The sequence below is a fragment of the Neoarius graeffei genome, chromosome 15, assembly GCF_027579695.1.
Source record: "Neoarius graeffei isolate fNeoGra1 chromosome 15, fNeoGra1.pri, whole genome shotgun sequence".
Taxonomy (NCBI): domain Eukaryota; kingdom Metazoa; phylum Chordata; class Actinopteri; order Siluriformes; family Ariidae; genus Neoarius; species Neoarius graeffei.
In genome coordinates, this window is record NC_083583.1 from 16,440,116 (window position 1) to 16,463,078 (window position 22,963).

The 22,963-nt window shown below is 41.9% G+C and overlaps 1 protein-coding gene across 1 annotated transcript in view; it reads right to left on the minus strand.

The window, feature by feature from the left end:
• The window catches only part of csnk1g1 (casein kinase 1, gamma 1), a 167,939-nt gene that overhangs the window by 116,806 nt on the left and 28,170 nt on the right, over positions 1-22,963 (minus strand). Inside the window, exon 2 of the mRNA XM_060940932.1 lies at positions 10,450-10,780. Within this exon, the coding sequence (XP_060796915.1) occupies positions 10,450-10,630 (181 nt within the window). The 5' untranslated portion in view covers positions 10,631-10,780. The remainder of the gene's footprint in view (positions 1-10,449; positions 10,781-22,963) is intronic.

The following is a 22,963-nucleotide window of genomic DNA, read 5'->3' on the forward strand; positions in this document are numbered from 1 at the left end:
CAATGACAGCAAGCTGTCCTGGCCCAGATGCAGCAAAACAGGCCCAAACCATGATACTACCACCACCATGTTTCACAGATGGGATAAGGTTCTTATGCTGGAATGCGGTGTTTTCCTTTCTCCAAACAGAACGCTTCTCGTTTAAACCAAAAAGTTCTATTTTGGTCTCATCCGTCCACAAAACATTTTTCCAATAGCCTTCTGGCTTGTCCATGTGATCTTTAGCAAACTGCAGACGAGCAGCAATGTTCTTTTTGGAGAGCAGTGGCTTTCTCCTTGCAACCCTGCCATGCACACCATTGTTGTTCAGTGTTCTCCTGATGATGGACTCATGAACATTAGCCAATGTGAGCGAGGCCTTCAGTTGCTTAGAAGTTACCCTGGGGTCCTTTGTGACCTCGCTGACTATTACACGCCTTGCTCTTGGAGTGATCTTTGTTGGTCGACCACTCCTGGGGAGGGTAACAATGGTCTTGAATTTCCTCCATTTCTACACAATCTGTCTGACTGTGGATTGGTGGAGTCCAAACTCTTTAGAGATGGTTTTGTAACCTTTTCCAGCCTGATGAGCATCAACAACGCTTTTTCTGAGGTCCTCAGAAATCTCCTTTGTTCGTGCCATGATACACTTCCACAAACATGTGTTGTGAAGATCAGACTTTGATAGATCCCTGTTCTTTAAATAAAACAGGGCGCCCACTCACACCTGATTGTCATCCCATTGATTGAAAACACCTGACTCGAATTTCACTTTCAAATGAACTGCTAATCCTAGAGGTTCACATACTTTTGCCACTCACAGATATGTAATATTGGATCATTTTCCTCAATAAATAAACGACCAAGTATAATATTTTGTCTCATTTGTTTAACTGGGTTCTCTTTATCTACTTTTAGGACTTGTGTGAAAATCTGATGTTGTTTTAGGTCATATTTATGCAGAAATACAGAAAATTCTAAAGGGTTCACAAACTTTCAAGCACCACTGTAACTTTGTTAATCATCAAGGGCTGTAACTCTGGTAAAATGTGTCCGAATTTAACAAAATTACAATATGTGGACTAGCGACATATATCAAAGAATCCTGCCAAGTTTCATGAAATTCCTCCAAAAAATTGTGAGAGGAGTTGATTTCAGAAGGTGAGCACCCTTCCTGGGAAGGATGGACGGACGGAAATCGCCACGACATAATCCCTGTTTGGGCCTTTCAGCCAGCGGGGGATAAAAAGTACACAACGCTCATTAATAAATTTGAAATTGTAATTGTCGCCGAGCTGCTGAAGTGTAAGAGGAATAAAACACTTCAGAAAAGTACTGCGATAACGAAAATTATCAACCTCTCTGTTTTAACGGAAACTAATTGTTTATTTTCCTGTAACAGCACACCATGTCACATTTTATTCCTTACATTAGCCACACTGCTCTTTAAAACAAGACCTAATCCTAAAACAGGCTACCAAACCATGATACTATCGCATGTATCACGTGGTATCATGATAAATATTGGCGCACGCCTAGGACCGTGCATTCAAACCCCGAGCCAAAATACGTTTGCTTTGACCCGTATGATGTAGGGATGGTGAAAACTAAAAAAAATCTTGACCGACCACCGAGCCTCATTAGCCGGTTAAAGTCGGTTAGCCTATGAGTTTAAACAGGGATGCAAACGGCGCCGTTTGGCGGATGCCGCCTTTTTCACGGCTGAATCGTGCAGATCCGATTTTTTTTAGGGGGGGCGTTGGAGTGTCTGAATAATTTCATCAGAGTAAATTCTGTATTAAAATTACTAAGGGTGTTTTCACACCTGGTCCCCTTTAAAGGAACCAGACTCAGTCCTCTTTAAGTGGACCAAAAAGTGGACCAACAGAAAAAGAACTCCGTTCTTTTTGTGTTCACACTGTGAATTTATTACAAAGAGGACTGGGTTCTCTTTCTGGTCCAGTTAAGCTTTGGTGGGGCCTCAGTCCTCTTTCTGTTCACACCAGGTCCTCTAGAGCCCTCAGACCCCCAGCGCACAGAATTCTGGGTAATTTTCTCTTGAATCAAAATGTCTGCTGCCATGCTTGCCCTGCTGTATTCTTTGATCAAAATAGTGCGGATTAAGGAAAATAAATTTATTCCAGCGGCTGTGGTAAGTTCCAAAAGGAAGTTGAGTTTCCCTGCTACAGTCACGTGACCAACTACGGCAAACGAAGAAGGTTAAACTACAGTGAAAAAGGCGAAGTGAACCCGGTGCGCTTTTTGTTCACAATGCGCAGATTAGGCGAACCGTACCGTTGATTTTTAGCGAACCGTACTGAGACCACCTCCTGAGGTGGTCTCAGTTCGGTTCGCTTTAAAGGGGTCTGGGTACGGTTGGAGTGTTCACATATGCGCAAAAAATGCTGAGTCATCGATCTGAGTGCGGTTAGATGGCTGAAAGGGACCAAGTGTGAAAACACCCTAAATAAGCAAATACCGTTACAGTCCATGAAACATAGGAAGTATAAGTATGAGAAGAAAACAGTAAATCAGAAAGCTGCGCACGTTTTCGCGGAAGCTGCGCAAATGTGCGCAGCTTTTGGATTTACTGCTTTCTTCTCATACTTCCTATGTTTCATGAACTGTAACGGCATTTGCTTATTTAGTAATTTTAATACAGAATTTACTTTGAAATTATAATCAGACACTCCAACGCCCCCCTAAAAAAAAAAAAAACGGATCTGCGCGATTCAGCCGTGAAAAAGGCGGCATCCGCCAAAAGGCGCGCCGTTTGCATCCGCTAAAAAGCCCGTGTCTACACTTTTCTTTCGCCGAGTGGCAGCTGTCTTCAACTGGGGCGGGAGGGCGGGACATGACTGAATGGGTGTTTCTGATTTGTCAGCTGTCGTCCTTACACCGCATGGCACGCCCCAAGCGTTTACAACACAGAATTCCAGGTTCTCCGCTGCAAAATCGGCAGCTTCAAAACGATTGAATTTTTTTTAACCGACAACCAAAAAAAAAAATTAACCGGTTGACGTTGATTCGGTCAACCACTGGTCAAACGGTCATCGGTTAACATCCCTAGTATGATGTCGAGCTAAATCAGGACAAAAATGTCCAAATGACAAAAGTATTTACCCTGAGAAAGCCCCACACACTCACTGATGCGGTCCATACAGACAGTTAGGCAGCAGCTGAGACTCCGTCATCCTCCGTATCAGGAATAATCACCCAGCTATTGAACCCTGTTAATGGCCTTTAACTCCAGCCAAACAATTTCCATGTCTCATATAATATATTCATCTCTGATTCCCAATCCCTCTATTGTATCTTGCTTCCATTTAACTTGTGCCAGAGTTCCATTATACACCATTACGTGGATGCAACATCGGCTTCGATTTTTCAACAGAGTGCCACGAGCATCTTAGCGTCACTACTACCGAGTCATTTTAACTGTTACGCTAAACTATAAATGATGAATGTGATGACGAGAACGAACACGAGAAGAACTCGGCTCTGTACTCAGGGAATGCTGGACTGAATGTGTTTCTTATTACTTTTCCATTAAAGAAATAAAACCAGCAGGCAGTTTAAAACGGTCTGAAAATGCACTCTAAGAAATACACCTCGCGCTGGATACGTTAAAACACTATTACTGGAGAAGTGGCCAAAACCCCCCCCATCAGGGAACGATTTTGCACAGAGGACCTTCATAATCATGTCTATTATGTTCTCATGGTAACGGGTTTCAGTTATCTCGCCCCTTTCTCCAACAGAAGGGCTCATAATTCAATTACAGGATGAGATACACAATCATTTTATCGCTTTAAATTCTCTCATGCATCCGAAATGTTTCAGCGGTGTACATGTGCCTCGATAAACGCTCGAATGAATAAAGTAAACATACTGAAGCGACAGGAAACGGTTACAATGTGTGAAATTTTGTACCGGAGTAGAAAAATCTGGAAAATGTCGAGTCATAGCTCGGTTACGTGCACACTGCGACTACTGCAGTGTTCAGAGGTGATAAATGTTGCTAACGAGAAAATCTTTAGGCCCCGGTCACACCGCCCGAACTTTGCTGGAGCGTTCCTTGAACGGTAGGGAGGGGGGGCCGAATTTCGACAACGCTCGTCACCGCGCACAAAATGGGGAAAAAAAAATCGAAAACACGGGCGTTGGCTTAGCGGTGCACCGCTGAAGCCGGCGTTGCTTTAGCGGTAGCGAGCGTTGGTTTAGCGGTGACGCGAGCGTTGGTATAGCGGTGTTCTGCGCATGCGGGCTTTGGCTCGGCAGGGGTATAAAGTTGGTTTAGCGGCATACCGCTTGTGACTACGGAGCTGAACGGATCATTTTGATACAAGTTCTGATAGATTTTTGATGGAAGCTCCACCATCAGCTTGTCATACAGTCCATGTTCAGGCCTTCTCAGTATCCACTGTCTGACCCACACAACTCTGTCTGTCCTTCTTCTCTCTCTTCTCCTTCTGTCAACAGCTTGTTGCAATCTGAGGAGGTTCTGATTCTGCTGCTGGACTAGTGCACCAATCATAGCAAGTCTCTCAGCATCCATGGTGATACAGTTTTACTGCAACTTTGAGCAAATTCGATATAGATGAGGTCTGAACTCAACGGCAGCTCGATTCCAAATGAGCTCCTGGTCCATTTCTCCCCGTATTTATAGCCAAATTCTGGTCCCGCTCCGACACCTCTATACCAACGCCAAACCAAAGTTCATCGCCGCCATGGATAGCTGCTTCAACGCCCGACACCGTTCCAGCAACCCCGTGTCCGCTCGTAAAACGCTTACAACCGCTCCACCGAAGTTTGTGCAACGTTTAATCGCCGCCCGGGCAACGCTGGCGAAGCAGCGGTGGTCCAGCGTTCAAGATTTCTGCGTTGGCCTAGCGGACCCAAGCGTCCACAAACTTGCGTCTAGCGGTGCCAAACTTTGACTGGGCGTTGGTGGAGCGGGGGTGAACTTTGCCGGGGCGGAAAATTGCCCCCTCCTCACCGCTCGCAATATTTTGTGCATCTCAAAACGTTCGGAGCGGTAGGAGGGCCCCTCGAGAAACATCAGCGGTGGCCGAGCGTATACGGCGTTGCTTTAACGGGGGCCAACTTTTGTTAAACGGTGGTGAACGGTTACGAGTGGTGATGAATTTTTTTCACCGCTCCAGGAACGCTCCAGCAAAGTTCGGGCAGTGTGACCGGGGCCTTATCAGACAGGCAGAGAAAAAAAATAATAATTAAAACACAAAAATCCCAGTGTACAGCAGTGAACGGGACGACACACACGGCGAAAGTCTGCTCGGCAGAAATGCTAATTCACAGAAGGGGAAAGGACGCACAGCATATCATAAGGTCCTTAGTGAGGTTTCTATGATACATGGTCTGGATCAGGATACATTAAACTGGCAGAAAAGCAAGTGCATTTATTTACATTAGAGCGGTGGCTACAATTATCGACAGTCCATAATTACCGACACCTTTTCAGATTTACCAATAAAAAAAAAACAATTTTAGAGGTGAGTTTCAGTTACTACAGTTATTACTGGTATTGGTATTAATCAATCAATCAACCGGAAGACCTCCCTCGCCTTTTGATCTTGTCATCTGATGACACAGCTCGTTGCCTAAGATAGGATTTTTTTTTTTTTTACGCACGATCAGCAATTTGAGGAAAACCCGGACGTTATCATCGCAGCTAAGCATGGACATGGTTTTACTTCTCAAATTCACCGACATTTTATGATCTCCTTGTCGAAACCTACGTCGTTTCTGACTCTTTCATTTGACAGTCGCTATTTTGTATCTAAACGCGCGTTTGAGAAGTCACGCGAGGTGTCGATAATAGTGATCACTTTCACTGGTGTCCACCATTATTGACACCCTGTGGAATTAAGTGACCTTTACTACGGTTATGGATCGATCTTTGTGTAACATTGTTGAAGTAGATGAAGTGCTTTCAAAAAATAAAGTGCTGTGATTTATAATAATTGTTTTTTCTGATTCATAACAGAACGGAATGTTTACAGAGTATTTGGAGTCCGATTGCAATAAATAGAATTAGACCAGAATTAAATTCCTCACATATAAAAAAATGACATGCTTGAAATATTCAGATTTTTCTTTTCCATTCAGAAAATATATATTTTTTGCAGGTTGTTGTAAATATCTACCACATATTACAATATCAGGAGACAGTTTATATTTTGGTTGGAGGAAGGACACGCGGATTATGGAAAGGAAACAGGGATTATGTCGTGGCGATTTCCGTCCGTCCGTCTGTCCCAGGAAGGGTGCTCACCTTCTGAAATCAACTCCTCTCACAATTTTTTGGAGGAATTTCATGAAACTTGGCAGGATTCTTTGATATATGTCGCTAGTCCGCATATTGTAATTTTGTTAAATTCGGACACATTTTACCAGAGTTACAGCCCTTGATGATTAACAAAGTTACAGTGGTGCTTGAAAGTTTGTGAACCCTTTAGAATTTTTGCATAAATATGACCCAAAACATCATCAGATTTTCACACAAGTCCTTAAAGTAGATAAAGAGAACCCAGTTAAACAAATTTTGTCATCAAAGTCATAAAATCGCAGCTTTTTCCATAACTTTGAGTTCCTGGTGCCACCATTAAACTTTTGAATTTTGTCAAAATATTTCACCCAGTGTGTTTTCTTACCAAAAGGAACATAAAAACAAAAATGCATCATGATCGGAGGAACTTTTCATTTTTAGCAAGCAACTGATGCACCCTATTACACAGTGGTGCAAAGATATGAAGTTTATCTTTGAGTGGTGAATAGATCCATTCACGACTGAGTGAAGCGAACGAGTGATACATTTTTTCAACACGAGAAGAAAAACTTCATTTATTTTTTTCACAGTCCGGTTTCCATCAAATCCTGCGCTCTGATTGGCTGGCGAGTGGGTCCGTATCCCACGGACCCCGGTTACAGACCTCTGGCGACTCGCTTGTTCACAACAACAACAAACATAGTAGCAATTTTTGTCAACATTTATCTTTTTTATAAGATTTATTTATAAGATTATCAAAAATCTTATAAATATTTGCCAGCATTTCTCAGGAGAATAGCATTAATTTTACAGCATGGATAGCGATAACGACTAGCCTGGGAAATCCCATGCTGCTTTGCACAATCATTCCGATCTGAAAAGACAGCATGGAAACTATGGTCTAAAGGCTCGCCTGAGTTAGGGAGCCAATCAGAGAGTGGGGAGGGGTGGAAAGACGGTGACGCGTACTACTCGACAAACGGAAGCTTGTAGTTTATTTGGGACTGTTTACGGATCACATTTAACATGGCGGCGAGCGATACGAACCAGACTAACCAAACCAGCTTCTCTCATATTTGTCTTGCACAAACGGCAGTAATCGTTCGGTGCCATTGTTTTCCTATTTTTGTTTTGCCTTCTCTTTCTCTTTCCTTTTCTTCTTCGCCTCTTCGTCGCTCTAACTACGTCACCGGGTAGGACTGCCATGATTGGCCATGGGCTACGTATACGCCAAATGATAGACATTCGCAACGTCCAATAAACGGCCGTTGACCATCGTAAACCACACCTCCCCTACGAGAAATTCAATAGGCAGATTCCAGACCATATTTCACTTGTGATATGGTCTGGTGTTAACCAGACTAGATAACGACAGTCTTCACAGCGAAAGCGAGTTTTACTACCCTGAGGAAGAAGAAATAAAAGAAAACATTTCAGGAGAAAGCTAAAAACCTCTAACTGTTGCTAACGCTGAGCAAAAACATGGCTGAATCCTGAATGACTCAATTTTGTATAAATAGGGGACTACATAGGCAGCAAAATGTATTTTTTTTCCTGCCATGGAAGTGCACTTGTATACTGAGGAGGAAGCAGTTTGCATTACAGCCGTGAATGAGGATTCAAAATGGCGGCTCGGCTCGGTTTTCCCTTTCGGGCGCTCTCGTTTTCTGTTAGAATTTGGTAAAGAAAAAAATAAATATATTATTTACCAGCTTAAGGTCGGTCCGTATGGTGAAATACCGTGACCTCGGCCTTGAATACTGACCTCGGCCCAGAGACCTCGGTCAGTACTTTCAAGACCTCGGTCACGGTATTTCACCATACGGACCTCCCAGCTGGTAAATAACATGTATATATTATACATACAGGACACTTTTTCGATGGAACAAAAACGTACGTTCTATTCCCTTCTCGTGGGTTTATCGATGGCATGCAGTATTATCATCATATCGCTTATCCTACATGTATTACATCACTCTAGCCAATGGAGAACGAGCGCTGAATATGGTTTACAATATTGCATGGTTGTCAAGACAACATGACATAACACGTTGGAGACGTAAAACTTCCGCGCTGGCGAGCGACTTTGACGATTTGTAAACAGACATGACTGCCAGGTTTACTACATTAAATACGGAAGATTTTGAGAGAATTTTGAAAAAGAAAGATACGTTGAACACCTGAAAGGAATGTGTATGAATAATGATATTGGCTGGCAGGGCTGCACGATTATGGAAAAAATGATAATCACGATTATCTTGATCAAAATTGTAATCGCGATTATTAATCACGATTATTCTTGATGTTAGGGAAATCACTTAAATTTTATTTCACTATTTTAGTTCAAACAAACAATATGAACAGCTTTCAGTGCAGAATGAAATTTAAAAGAGAAATTCTGATTTCCAAATGACAAAAATTAAAATTTATCCAAGAAATGACCAAAGGATGAAGGAACTGAAAACTCAATTGCAACAATTACATAGCATTATACAGAGGCTGAATCCAAAATACGTCCAAACAACAGAACTTGAGCCCTTTCGAGGGACGAACTCCTCCTCACCTCCCCCTGCTTCTTCAGACACAGATTGACTCTGTTGTTCCGACATAGTTAGCTTTTCTCTCTCACCTCAATCTGTTACCTACTCTCACGCTATCACCCCTTGAAGAAGATACCGCTGCACTGAAGCTCTGCGCACTTGGCTTGCTTGCTTATTTAGGCGGAGTAATGAAACCTTAAGGCCCAGTCACACAGCCAAAACTTACGATTTACGCATGAATTGGGCATAAATTTCGAGTCGTGCGCGATTCATCAGTGCTGTGCGTAATTCATAAGTTTTTTTGACGTGGAGCATCAGTAGTTGTCAGTGGATGTTCGACGAATCGGGTTTGTGCGCGATTCCAGGTTTTGAGCTGCTCAAAAATACTGATCACGCACAAGTATGCGCAATTGTGCGCCGTTTAACGTAATTCGTGCGTCCTTTGCCGCAGTTCTGACGCGGACAATGCGCGACATATGTGTGGACCGTTGAGTGGTTGATCGCAAGAAATTTACCGCTACCGTGCACGTCGATGACTTTTCACTGACGAATAACGCACATATCACGCATGTCTCGCTGTAGTAACACGTACATTTCACTGATATCCACTGATCCAGTGATCCATGCGCGCTCTATGCGTCGTTCATCAGTGCTAGTGTGCGGTTCATGCGTGCTTATACGTGGTTCATACGCAGTTTATGCGTGGAGTGTTCGTCAATAAAAACCAGAAATTGTCCCTCTTTTGACCCTATGCGCTGATGTGCGTGATTTGTAAGTGATTGTAAGTGATTTGTTCGTAGTTCATGCGCAATTAATCGGTGATTTTCGACCACGCACACCCCCAAAAAATGGTCAATTTCTCCACTGACAATCACACACAAACCAACTTTATACGTGATTTATACGTGATTTATGCGTGATCGGCTGTGTGACTGGGCCTTTACATGCGTCGGTTCGCCCCCTAATGGGTTGGCGGAGTACTGGTCAAAAAGTGCTTGATCAGATATGCAGCAGAGCTCGCATTTTAAATGGAAATAAATCGCGATTTTCATTTAATTTAATTGTGGCAGCCAAAATCGCGATTTTCGATTAAATTCGATTAATTGTGCAGCCCTATTGGCTGGCTTTTTTCATGGTATATCAGATATATTCCATTCAGCTACTCATCTTCGACTCTTCATCATCATGCTACCTGAACGGAATATATCTGATATACCACTCAACACCAGCCAATATTATTTACTTATGTCCTTCAGATCCGTGATGTATTTCGTATGAAAAATGCGAGTTTTTCAACACGAGAAGATAAACTTCATATTTTCAAGCCAACATGTGAGTTTCTTTTTATTATATCGACACATTCACAAACAAAAAAGTCCTCAAATTTATCCAAACAATTCATCAGTTTCATCACGAGTGATGTACAGAGAGAGATTTATGTCACGTCTTTCATGACAGCAACTGTATTAGCGTGTAAAACCAACAGCTCCAGCTAAAATAATATCGGCTACTTATTTCTGAACTCCCAAGACTCATTCAAACCCGAGTCCGCTACAATTTCAGAACACTTATCGATCAGGAAAAGAAAGCACACCGGGTCCTTTCCCCATTTCATATGATTTCGACATTCCGCCCTCTTACCGAGTTTGAGTTCCCCGAAATTTCCACAGCCGATCTTCTTGCCCACTCGGAAGTTTGGTCCCACCATGAGGACGCCGGAGGATGTGGAGGAGCTGGAAGGCCGCGAGTGCCCGCTACGTCCCTGGGCCACTTTGCTGCTCCTCGCCGGCCTCTCGCCTTCTTTATCTCTGGGGTGATCCATCACTGCAGTGCTGAACGCGCACTGATCCAGAGAAAACAGGCCCGGGCCCACAGCACTCACGTCAGGCTGGCACAAAGCTCATGGGACGACGACTGCCCCGTGGCAGTCACTACTACCAGGTTGAAAACAAGGCACCTGTAGACAACAACACTGGGACACACACAAAAGAAATAAGGTAAAAATCTAGTGGAGTTGATTCAGTTAAAAATGTAAGCCATTACCTTATGACTAATATACAGTCCTGTGCAAAAGTCTTAGGCACACGTAAAGAAATGTTGTAGACCAAAAATGGTTTAAAAAAAAAAAGTAATGAAATGTTTCAACATTAAAAACAAGAGTGCTCTGAGAGTACAATATCCCCCGCTGGCAGCGATGCCAGAACTCTGGTAAAATGCGACTGAATTGAACGAAATTGCAATATGCGTAGTACCGACATATAACAAAGAATCCTGTCAAGTTTCGTGAAATTCCTCCAAAAATTGTGGGAGGAGTTGATTTCAGAACGTGAGCGCCCTTCCTGGGACGGACATACGGACGTCACCACGACATAATCCCCGTTCGAGCCTTTCAGCCAGCGGGAGATAAAAATTGTGAGGGAAGTTGATTTCAGAAAGCAAGCACACCTTGATGAAATTGCCAAAGTACAAGTTTGTTAATAATCAAGGGCATAACTCTGGGAAAATTTGCCCAAATTAAACAAAATTTCAATCTGCGTATAACTGTCATATAACAAAGCCTTTTGCCAAGTTTGGTGAAATTCCTCCACAAATTGTGAGAGGAGTTGATTTCAGAAGAATGTACACCCTCATGAAATTGTCAAAGTACAAGTTATTTAATCAAGGGTCAAAACTCTGGGAAAATTTTCACAAACGAAATTAAATCGCAATATGCGTATTACTGTCATATAACAAGGCCTTTTACCGAGCTTCGAGAAATTCGTCCAAAAATCGTGACAGGAGTTGATGTCAGAAGGCGAGCACACCTTCATGAAATTGTGGAAGTACAAGGTTGTTAATCAAGGGCTGTAACTCCGGTAAAATGCGACCGAATTGAATGAAATTACAATATGCGTACTACCGACATATAACAAGGCCTTCTGACAAGTTTTGTGAAATTCCTCCAAAAATTGTGATTTTTTTGGAGTTGATTTCAGAAGGTGAGCGCCCTTCCGGGGACGGATGGACGAAAATCGCCATAACATAATCCCCGTTCGGGCCTTTCAGCCAGCGGGGGATAAAAATTGTGAGGGAAGTTGATTTCAGAAAGCAAGCACGCCTTGATGAAATTGCCAAAATACAAGTTTGTTAATAATCAAGGGCATAACTCTGGGAAAATTTGCCCAAATTAAACGAAATTTCAATCTGTGTATAACCGTCATATAACAAAGCCTTTTGCCAAGTTTGGTGAAATTCCTCCACAAATTGTGATTTTTTTTTTGGAGTTGATTTCAGAACGTAAGCACCCTTCCCGAGACGGATGGACGAAAATCGCCACAACAACATAATCCCCGTTCGGGCTTTTCAGCCAGCGGGGGATAAAAATACGATAAACAGTAATCAGTAAGCCATAATAATGAAACAAAGTCAATATTTGGTGTTAGTCGTCTCAGGTCCAATGAGTGCAGTTTTATGCGGAAATGAGCTGTAGGTTTTACGGAGCATCTCACAGAACCAGCTGCAGTTCTTCTGGACACATTGACTGTCAAACTCGTGTCTTCATTTTGCCGCAAAACCCAGCAGCCTTCATTATGTTTTCTTTTTAATCTGAAAAGTGCTCTCTTATGGAAACTGCTGCTCAGATAAAAACTTCATAAAACTGGGTGCCTAAGACTTTTGCACAGTACTGTATAATACAAACAAACCGAGAAGAAAAACCATTAACATTTATTTTATACATAATATAAAACCATTTTGTGCGGCACGGTGGTGTAGTGGTTAGCGCTGTCACCTCACAGCAAGAAGGTCCGGGTTCGAGCCCCGTGGCCGGCGAGGGCCTTTCTGTGTGGAGTTTGCATGTTCTCCCCGTGTCCGCGTGGGTTTCCTCCGGGTGCTCCGGTTTCCCCCACAGTCCAAAGACATGCAGGTTAGGTTAACTGGTGACTCTAAATTGAGCGTAGGTGTGAATGTGAGTGTGAATGGTTGTCTGTGTCTATTGGCCCTTTTCCACTACCCTTTTTCAGCTCACTTCAGCTCACTTCAGCCCGACACGGCTCGCATTTCGACTACCAAAAACCAGCACGACTCAGCTCGCTTCAGCCCTGCTTAGCCCCTAAAACTCGCACGGTTTTGGAGTGAGGCTGAAGCGAGCCAAACCGAGCCAAGTGAGGCTGGGGGCGTGAGCAGACACTCCCCTGTGCACTGATTGGTGAGGAGGAGTGTCCTCACATGCCCACACACGCCCCGCGAGCACGCTGGGATCTGTAAACACCGCAAACCCGGAAGGAGAAGAATTACGAATCACGAGAATTTCTGAAGCCTTATGCGCCTCGCCTCATCTATACGCTCTTGCCAGTATCTGTCCGCGTTGTCGGTGACAACAAGCCACAGCACCAAGACCAGCAACACTCCATGTCCTCCATGTTTATTGTTTACTATTCGGGTCGTGAGACTACCGCTTAAAAGCTCACTGATGTCACTGTTTGCGCTGCTTAACGACATCACCTGACGTCCACCCACTTTCGCTAACTCCACCCAATGTGTCCACCCACTTCCAGCCAGCACGGTTCAGCGCGGTTGTAGTCGAAATGCAACTCCAACAGCCCCACTCAGCTCGACTCAGTACGGCACGGCTCAGCCCGACTCAGCCGCGTTTGTAGTGGAAAAGCGGCATATGTGTCAGCCCTGTGATGACCTGGCGACTTGTCCAGGGTGTACCCCGCCTTTCGCCCGTAGTCAGCTGGGATAGGCTCCAGCTTGCCTGTGACCCTGTAGAACAGGATAAAGCGGCTACAGATAATGAGATAAAACCGTTTACCGACAACATCTGCAGATAAAAATAATAATAATCTTAGAGTCCGTGATGAACTGTCTGAGCAGCTGTGCGATGTGATCTCATCATAGTATAGCCTATATGGTGAAGATGCTCAATTCCATCGCTGGCACAGAGAATCAGAGTGTGAGTGTGTTCTGTGGAGGGCAGCGTTACGGAGCTCTGGTTACATAAAACCCAGTGTGGTGCGTGACTACAAAACAGCTACAAGGGCGTCTCACTGTACACAGGGACACGGAGAGAGAGAGAGAGAGAGAGAGAGAGAGAGAGAGAGAGAGAGAGAGAGAGAAAGTGAGTACTGGACACAAAGCTCGCTTTTCCACGGACGGTGCTGGAGTTTTTTCAGAGAACCAGCCTGCGTTTACAGTACTGTGCAAAAGCCTTAGGCACGTGTAAAGCAATGACTTAAAAAAAAAAAAATAATGAAGCGAAATGTTTCAACATGAAAAAATGAAATACTATATAAGCAGTAATCCATAATAAATGGAACACAGTCAATATTTGGTATGAGACGACCCTTTACTTTAAAAAAAAAAAAAGCCGTCATCTCAAGTACAATGAGCTCAGTTTAATAAGAAAACAAGAAGACTGATACCCCTTTCCCACCAAATCAGTTCCAGGGCTGGTTCGGGGCCAGTGCTGGTGCTGGTTCACAACTCGTTCAACTTGCGAGCCAGCTGAGAACCAGTTTGCTTTTCCATAGCTCGCGGTGCTAAGCGGAGCCACGTCATTACGTCGCTGTGTACGTCAGTTACGTCGCTACGTTTATATAAACCTTGGCGCGAATATCAAAGCAAAAACAACACGGAAGAAACAGCAGTGGCAACAACAACAACAATAATAATAAATGACTTCGCGTTTGTACAGCTGCTGCTTCTCGTCGCTTAAAGGGGTACCAAATATAATACATACAGTTGCTGATGTGACAAAGTAACGTATTCTTAAGTATTCTATCAAATTTATATACTAGAAAACAACGAAATATCTTGGTAATTGTAAATATAATACTTTATACGCTAAACGGCACAAGAGTCGCCATTTTTAAAAGACCGTGATGTCAGCGCTACCCACTGCACTAGGAGAGAAGCGTGTAATCATGGCGTCGGGCGCATCAAGTGAAAGCGACAGCTCTGTCGAATCATACGAAGAGATCCCGCAAGACACACTGCAAGCAGGCTATGGCTTAGAAGGGTACCAGTTTGAACCTAGGAGAGGTACTCTCGACTCCGGTGATGAAATAAGAGAAGAAAGCTCGGATGACGGCGAGGATGAGACTGATGCTGACCATGGGCATGGCGAGCGTGGGGCAGAGCGTCTGCGTGCAGGCGACACGGCGTGGTGCTCGTGCGGAAAATGTAACGTGGAGTTGCTCACGAGTCCAGCAGAATTTATTTGCTGCAATGAGATAGGCGCCACCCGTGGACTTGCGAAATCGTCGCAAGAGGCAGAAACAGGTATTTCACACGTGCTATTCCCACCCTCAATGAGCCAACACAACTGGGCACATACATACGTCATGAGTGTTACGCAGAGAAAATGAACGTGCATTCTGATTGGATAAAATTGATATCATGGCGGGCTGTTCAAACTGCGGAAATAGTTTGCTCGAGCTACTTTCAAAACACTATAACTTTCCAACCTTAGAACAAAAAACTTTTGTAAGTCTTGAATAAGGTTCGTTAATGTGTGTTTTATTGTTATATTTACTCTATATATTGCCCTCTGTTCCCCTTTAAAAATGGCGATCTTTCGCGGTCTTGTTATTGTTGTTGGTCTTAACAACTCCGCCCCCCCGCTGACGTAAGCGGTTCATGAGCAATTCCAGCGTTATGGACGTGACACTTGAACTCAAAATGGCAACAAATGACCGAGTGCATGTTTTATTGTCTCCCAGTATTTAAACAGGTGGTGCATATTTTAAGGCTGTACCATACTGGAGAAGTGATAGAACAAGAACAATTCCCATAGTACATCTAGGGCATGCCAGAAAATGCCAATAAAAGATGCGTTATGGATGTGACAGAAAAAGTATCACTTTTCTTGGGTGACTGTACATTTTTATCAAACTCTGTGAAATTGTAAACCTAATGTCGAAATGGAGATATCCATTTGATAGAGGGGTCCAAGGTGAATATTAAAAAATATTTGTTTAAAATATTTTGTATTTCATGCAGAGTTTCGGAAGGAAAAGTCAGCGTTATGGATGTGACGAAATTCCGTTATGGATGTGACGCGTCTGAAATAGACATGACATATGTTTAGAAAATCAGCAATTTAACCACCATAACCCTTTGAAAAACTCTCTAAATATCAGCTAAAACTATCAAAGTTCTTAAATAATATTTAGGATGGCTATTGTTTTGCTGTTTTGTGGATTTTAGCATACATTTCTGTGGCTTGTGGCAATAATATAGAATTGTACATGATCAAAGTTGATTTTAGCTTGGGTTTTACATTATAAGAAAGAAAGACTTACATATTAAGGCGAAGGGAACAATTCTTGTGACAAACTGGTTCAACTTATTCACATCTGTAAAATACAGGCCTAGGTGATATCTCCGGGAGTGGTTTTGATGTATTACATGTTGCTTTATTTTTGCATGGTGAGGTTGACATTTACATGGAATTGCCCTCTTTCCTCTGGCCCAGCAGAGAGTTGGTGCTAGCCTGGAACCGGTTTTTCTGGCCCCAGAGCCAGTTCTTTGTCAGTGGAAACAGAAAACCCGGTTCCAAACTAAGCACTGGCCCCGAACCAGCCCTGGAACTGCTTTGGTGGAAAAGGGGCAAGAGTCATCTCTATCCCCCGCCCTATATATCAACTATATACCAAGTTTCAAGAGATTACGTGTCACATTTTTCAAGTTCTGCTGCAGGAAACCAACCCGACCTCTTTACGCTGACCTCAGCAGCCCATGACATAAACCCACCGGACCTTTGGGCTTAAACCAGGTGAGCTAAAAATTAACATTTCTCACATTTCTTAGCATCAAAAAGGCACATAAACATTACTTAATCAACACATATGGGTCCGTCTCAGAAACTGGTCTCTCATTTGGGACATTATGGTCAAAAAATAAATTTTCTAATTTTACTTTTTTTTTTTGCATTTACCGAACTCTCAATGTTTCTTTTGTAATGTTTAATAAGAATAAAGATAGTGTCTTGCTTTATCTGGCCTCCACTGTGGGAAAACTTTTTTGATTACAATTCAAATGCTTTTGTAAAATTGATTTCCATATAAAATAACTACAGCATGAAGAATTAAAGCCCCTCCTTCACAGATGAGTGAAAATATTGAATAAGTTTCCTCTTTTTGATTGCTTGGGTTAAAAATGCCAAGTTATGTTGACTGAATTGATTATTCACTTAAATATGAATAATATGATACATTTTGGGTATTTGATATGGCGAAATAGGACACAATGGAAAAATCAAGAACACACCGGAAAGATGAGAATAACGGCGGTGGTAAAAGAACAGCGACTGTACCGGCTGAAGGTCACGCGGGTCTCTGCTGCGGCGCGCGAGCAACGGGACATCGCTACCGCACCGGACGGAGCGCGAGGCAAAATGTCTGGCCATAGATTCTATCAAAAGTTCGATCTAAGTTGACCATGGTTGCAAAATATTGGCCAAAAATACGCAAACACTACGAAATATGAAAGTAAGATGAAAAAGAAACATTCTATTGCCTTATACTGCAAGACTAAAACAAAATAAAACTGTCAAAACTCCCCTTTTCAGTGATAACGTCCGAACAGATCACCCGCGTAGCAGAAAGACCGCAAATGGCAGCACGATCAACTTCTAACTGTTGGAGTGGAAAATTCCATTCTACACATGCAAATTGTTAATGTGTGTCCTTCCCCGCACACAAATAACACGCTACGGTAAAAAATAGACCACGACTCATTTTATAGCTCAGAAATTCATACAAGACCAGCTACCATCGTAACATATTCTGTAAGAAACGTATTCTATATCTAACGTTCAGCTTTCGTTTTAAAGGCGTCACGCAGTGGCGATAAAAGTCGCATTATTCTGCACCAGAATGCTTTCGAGATTTGAAATAAATTGACCGTCGATTTTTCAAAAGCTTCCCGCGGTTGTAATCGGTCCTTATTTGGTCATGCCCATCACTTGAAATTTCCCGTGTTCGCAGCGCCCCCTCTCGGTCAATGGAACAGCTGCGTGACGTCATACCAGTAACCACTCAGTGCAGTTGCAATGACGGACACACCAGAAAATAGGAGCGATGCTGAGGAAATTAGCTTTGATTTTACCGATACAGAAGAAGAAAATGGCCCACAAGTAGAGATTTTGACAGCTGAATGTCCTGGTGGTATCCAGCATTACAGATTTGAACCTGAGCGCTCATCTTCAGAAGAAAATGAGGACAGTTCTGACGACGACAGAAACGAAGACGAGAATGAAGAAGACCGGCGACTTGAAGACTTGTTTTGGTTGGTTTCTCTGACTAAATCACTACTTGTGTGTATTTTTAAAGACCATTTTCACTTGAATTAGAATGCTGTGTGATTAATCTATGATTATGTGTAATACTGATAGCTGTAGGGGGTGAAAGTAGAGCTAGAAAGATTGAATTCTAGCAACTTGACAGCTTGCGATCTCGCGAAATGCAGTGGGCCTTCTGATACAGTAGACCCCTTGATATTCCAGTTTTCATCATTTTCCTTTTATTGCGGTTGATTTTAACTTGATATTCAGTACGTTATAGGCTGGGAGTATTGAGCTTTGTATTGCATTGTTTAGTAAACGTACAATCGTCAGTAATAAGTGATAATTATTAGTTAAAGGCAGCTCTGTGGCATAAATCTTTCAATTAATCTTCTGTCATCCATTTGCTAAAATTATGTGCCACATGTGTTATCAAGACAACACTTCATATGACAAAGAAAGATATGACAAATGCAAATGTATGAAAATCATTTTGTACAATTAATGATTGATACATAGAAACACTTAAAACGTGTTTTTAAAAAAAAAAAAATTTTTCTGTCAATACCTAGCCATGACCTTGAAATCAGATCCATTGATAACAACAGTCACAAATAGTGTTCAGTGTTCGTTGTTACAGCCAAACGCAATACAGAGCAATTCCAGCGTTATGGACGTGACACTTGAACTTAAAATGGCAACAAATGACCCAGTGCATGTTTTATTGTCTCCCAGTATTTAAACAGGTGGTGCATATTTTAAGGCTGTACCATACTGGAGAAGTGATAGAACAAGAACAATTCCCATAGTACATCTAGGGCATGCCAGAAAATGCCAATAAAAGATGCGTTATGGATGTGACAGAAAAAGTATCACTTTTCTTGGGTGACTGTACATTTTTATCAAACTCTGTGAAATCGTAAACCTAATGTCAAAATGGAGATATCCATTTGATAGAGGGGTCCAAGGTGAATATTAAAAAATCTTTGTTTAAAATATTTTGTATTTCATGCAGAGTTTCGGAAGGAAAAGTCAGCGTTATGGATGTGACGAAATTCCGTTACGGATGTGACGCGTCTGAAATAGACATGGCGTATGTTTAGAAAATCAGCAATTTAACCACCATAACCCTTTGAAAAACTCTCTAAATATCAGCTAAAACTATCAAAGTTCTTAAATAATATTTAGGATGGCTATTGTTTTGCTGTTTTGTGGATTTTAGCATACATTTCTGTGGCTTGTGGCAATAATATAGAATTGTACATGATCAAAGTTGATTTTAGCTTGGGGTTTACATTATAAGAAAGAAAGACTGACAGTGACATATTAGGTTGGTTACAAATTGGTTCAACTTATTCACATCTGTAAAATACAGGCCTAGGTGAGATCTCTGGGAGTGGTTTTGATGTATTACATGTTGCTTTATTTTTGCATGGTGAGGTTGACATTTACATGGAATTGCCCTACACCGATTAGGCATTTTGTATCACAGAATATTAATACATCATTTCATAGTGTTTTGAGTGTTCAAAACTATCCACAAACTGAATAAATCCACAAAATCCGCAATGTAAACAACTCTGGTAAACGCACGCTATAGAGAAAACATGGCGACAGGCCAGCATCACCCAAGGGAGGTTACTGGTATGACGTCACACATAAGTTGACCTAGTTAACGGCTGGCTGCCTAAATTTGGCTGTGCGCGTCAACTTTAAATGCTTGTAGCGGGCGCATCGTGACACTCGGATCGCGGGAAACCGAGAGGCTTGAATAACCCACCAAACCCAACATTTTGACACATGATATAGCCTGATTGCTGAAATTACCACACGACGCCTTTAAAAAACAAAATCGCAGATTTATAACTAAATGTTTATACGGCGTAGTGATTTTAAGTTCCTACTTTTGGTGAGGTAGTGACCTCGACCCTGAGGCTTTCCGTTTAGATCAAAACACACGATCGTATTGGTTTTGGGTTTGCGGAAAATGGAGTTACGACGGTGATCAAATATTTTGCATGATGTTTTATTACGGTTATGATTATTCTGTGTGCGCACCGATCCTTAGGTGTATAAAGTTACAACTTATAATACAATCAGTGATAACTGTAGACTTTTCAGTGGACTACAACCTTTTTAATGGAATGCGATGTAGTCAACCGTTTATCATGTCCCAGATCAAGCTGCCGTTTTTCTACAAATTTGCAGAATTTTTGCCAAATTCTGAATAGAGTATTCACATCAAAGATTTAGTTTTATCTGTATTATTTCTTTCATCATTTTATTTCAAATTAAAACCAACATCACCATTCAAAAGTGTAGAGTTTACTGACTGAGTATATTTAGCGGGGGACCCCCACAGCACCCAGTTTCTGAGACAGACCCATATTGCTTTAGTTAGTGGCCATCGGTTGTCCACTACTTTTCGTGATGCATTGTGGGATACTTTGAGTGCACTATACAGGGTGTAATAATCCTCATTAAGGTTTCAGACAGCACTACAAAATGGCGAGCTCACTACATAGTGCCCTATATACTGTATAGTGAGTAGGGAGCGATTTCGGACACAGGCAGGGACTGACTAATAGACACTCATTCTGAGTAAAGCTGCTTAAAGGAAGCTTTACAGCTGCAACGTGACTCTAATTTAATTTGCTTAAACTGTCAGGAAAACCGTTGATACATTCTCTGATGAGGAGTTTTTCTTTCAACTCCAGTGAACTCGTTTGACTTACGGGCGCAGCGATGTCACCACAACGCCGCCAAGCTTTAAACGTTTCTTGGTTCTAGATCAGTCAGATTTTGCTGGTGGAACCGAGCCGATTTTCCAGCTCTATTGGACAGAACAGCTCCAGAATTCCTGGCATAAATAAAACGAATGGTCTTGTTTCAAAGCTTACCAACATCGGTTTGTCAGTTCGGAGATTTTAACGAGATTGACGTGCAGCCAGTGAAACAAAGGAAACTAATAACGTTGAAATGAGTTAGGCTATACGACACACTGCAAAATAAAGAACTCCAGACGCACGTGTTATCAAGATAAACCTGTTTAATCGACCCAGTTTAACCACTACCCATACATCCCAATATATATATAAATAAAGTAACCAAATTCAGCATGTGGACATACACTGGGAGTGGGGGGGAAAATAAAAATCTCACTGAATTTACGTAAATGTGTACAAAGGTTCCACATGATTGACTCAGGTGTGTTTTCATACATCCGACACAATTCGATTGTGGATTTTCTGAATCAAACCAGACTCCGCACTCTCACCCGAACTGCAGGGGCTTCAAAGTTTGGGAGAATAGCAGGGTACAAATAATTTACAGCAGGGTGCAAAATGGTAAAATGTCTACCAGCGGCAGACATAATGCACGCAAAGCGTGCAGGGATAGATATATATATTAGTGCTGTCAAGTGATTAAAATATTTAATTGCGATTAATGTCGCGACTGTCATAGTTAACTCGCGATTAATCGCAATTTAAATCGCACATTTTTGTCACATGAAAAACCATTGTAATTCTCTTATCAGCATAAAAAAGTGAATGGGCTTGCTCACCGTTCGAACTACGGGGGTACACGGGGGATCCGAGATCCCCTGAAACAGACATGAGATCCCTTGAAAACATGATTTGGGAAATGTTGGGGGGTCTCTAAAATATTGGCAAAATGATGTTTATTGACATAGCAATCATGTGTAACGGGAAGCATTTGCATATCCGAAGTGAGCACGCGATTGGAGATCCGCGCTCCGAGACAAGCGCAAGCACCCCCCCAAGGGAAAAAAAAAGGGACCCCCCGAAAATATCGGCATAGTTCGAACACTGGTTGTACCAATGTTTTTTTTTTTTTAATTGCAGAGCATAACACGTCTTGTCACAGCCACTGCAAAGTGGGGCTGGAGCCGCCGATGGGAAAACGATCGGAGCACCGTGGCTCTTCGGGGGAGGGCAGAGGACTCTGACTGTGCGGGGCGTGGCATCATGTCACAGAGCGTTAATCTCGCGATAAAAAAATTATCGCCGTTAAAATTGAGTCAAGTTAACACGTTAATAACGCGACATTTTTGACAGCACATATATATATATATATATATATATATATATATATATATATATATATATATATACACACACACACACACACGAGTGATTCCACGCTTATGGGTACTGAAATGGGGACATGAACTTATTTTTAAAGATTCACCTAAAACCATTTCTTTTTTTACCATCAGGTCACAAAACATATAATCTTTAATGAATGATATGTTAAAAGATAACTTTAATTTTCTGAGATGTAATAAAAACATATTTTTATGCCAAAGTCAGAACGTAACAGAAGTGTTGTGGACATATATATTCTCAATTTTAACAATGTAGAATTACTTTTTGAAACATAGGAAGGTGATGTTTTAGCAAATATAATTAATAAACATGTGTAGTAGAATAAACATACACATTCTTTCAATAAGATTAACATGGTATATAGCTAGATTGTAATTAATTTGTAACAGACGCGAGATGGACAATCGTAACAGAAGTAATGGAACAGACATCATTTTGGAACTCATAGGCTTGACTTTGGCATATAAATATGTTTTTATTACATCTCAGAAAATTAAAGTTATCTTTTAACACATCATTCATTAAAGATTACATGTTTTGTGACCTGATGGTAAAAAAAGAAATGGTTTTAGGTGAATAAGTTCATGTCCCCATTTCAGTACCCATAAGCGTGGAATCACTCATATATATATATATATATATATATATATATATATATATATATATATATAGAGAGAGAGAGAGAGAGAGAGAGAGAGAGAGATATGCAAGTACGAATTTTTCATGGGGCGGGATGGTTTGGAACAGGCCATCTAAA